We start from the raw sequence: 1058 nt of genomic DNA, 5'->3' as shown, positions 1-1058 counted from the left end.
CGCATGCACACACATGCACACACACACACGCATGCACACACACACACACACTCGCATGCATGCACGCACACACACAACAACGCTTTTTTGAAACCGAAGCGAAGCCAACACGACAGCCACCACCGTGCGTGGGAACAGCAGGGCTAACAGTGCGTGCGGCCCCCAAGGTCGCAGCTCAGGGTGCCAAAGAGGAGGGGGATGAGGGAAAACAGGGGTTTCTGATTCCCAAGCTAACCGGAGCCCAGAGCACTGGAGGCACCAGGGGTGTGGCTCATGCCCATCCTCCCGGCTCTCGGGAAGCTGAGGCAGGAGGATTACCATGAGTTCAAGGCCATGCTAGGCTGCAGCGTGAGCTCCGACCAGACTGGACCATGGGGCGGAGGGAGGAGGAAGAGGGGGCGGGGCGGCAGGGCGAACCGTGAGCTGACGCGCCCCACCCCCAGGCATGGTCGGGGACCTCCTTCCCGAGGGCGCGGTGGACGGGCTCACGCGCCTGGCGCTGGTGAACGCGCTCTACTTCCACGGCCAGTGGCGGACGCCCTTCCCCGAGGCCGGCACGCACCGCCGCCTCTTCTACAAGTCCGACGGCAGCACCGTCTCGGTGCCCATGATGGCCCAGACCAGCAAGTTCAACTACAGTGAGTCCAGGCGCCGGCCCGGGCCTGGTCCCCCGGGGGGAGGGGGGGCAGCGGGCAGGTGGGCACAGCGAGCTGTCGGGAGACTTCCCGAGCAGGAAGACAGCGCCCTAGCGCGCCGAGGGCGTCGGTTCCTCCCGGGCGGACGCCCTGGTGGGTGACCCAGGCCGGCGGGAGGACGCGCCGTGGAGGGAGAGCTCGCTCGCAAGCGCTGCTGGCGGCAGACGGACAGGCGGGAGCGAGGGCCCTGGGCTCAGGAAGCCCGGCTCCGGCCCAGGGCAGGGCCAGCCTCGGCTACGAGCTAGAGCAAGGGAGGAAAGGGAAGAAAGGAGAAAGGATCTGAGTGAGGGCCGGCCCTCCCGAGGGAGGGAGGACCAGAGAGAGGCAGGAGGGAGGACCAGAGAGAGAGGCAGGAGGGAGGAC

The 1058-nt window shown here is 67.6% G+C and overlaps 1 protein-coding gene across 1 annotated transcript in view; it reads left to right on the top strand.

Moving 5' to 3' along the window:
• The window catches only part of Serpine1 (serpin family E member 1), a 10693-nt gene that overhangs the window by 5435 nt on the left and 4200 nt on the right, over window positions 1–1058 (top strand). The window contains exon 4 of the mRNA XM_055605165.1: window positions 444–638. Coding sequence (XP_055461140.1) covers window positions 444–638 — 195 coding nt within the window. The remainder of the gene's footprint in view (window positions 1–443; window positions 639–1058) is intronic.

The sequence above is a fragment of the Psammomys obesus genome, unplaced genomic scaffold (assembly GCF_907164565.1).
Source record: "Psammomys obesus unplaced genomic scaffold, mPsaObe1.curated_primary_1811, whole genome shotgun sequence".
Lineage (NCBI taxonomy): Eukaryota > Metazoa > Chordata > Mammalia > Rodentia > Muridae > Psammomys > Psammomys obesus.
The sequence above is the reverse complement of the archived record's forward strand: the minus strand, read 5'-3'. Positions and strand labels throughout refer to the sequence as shown.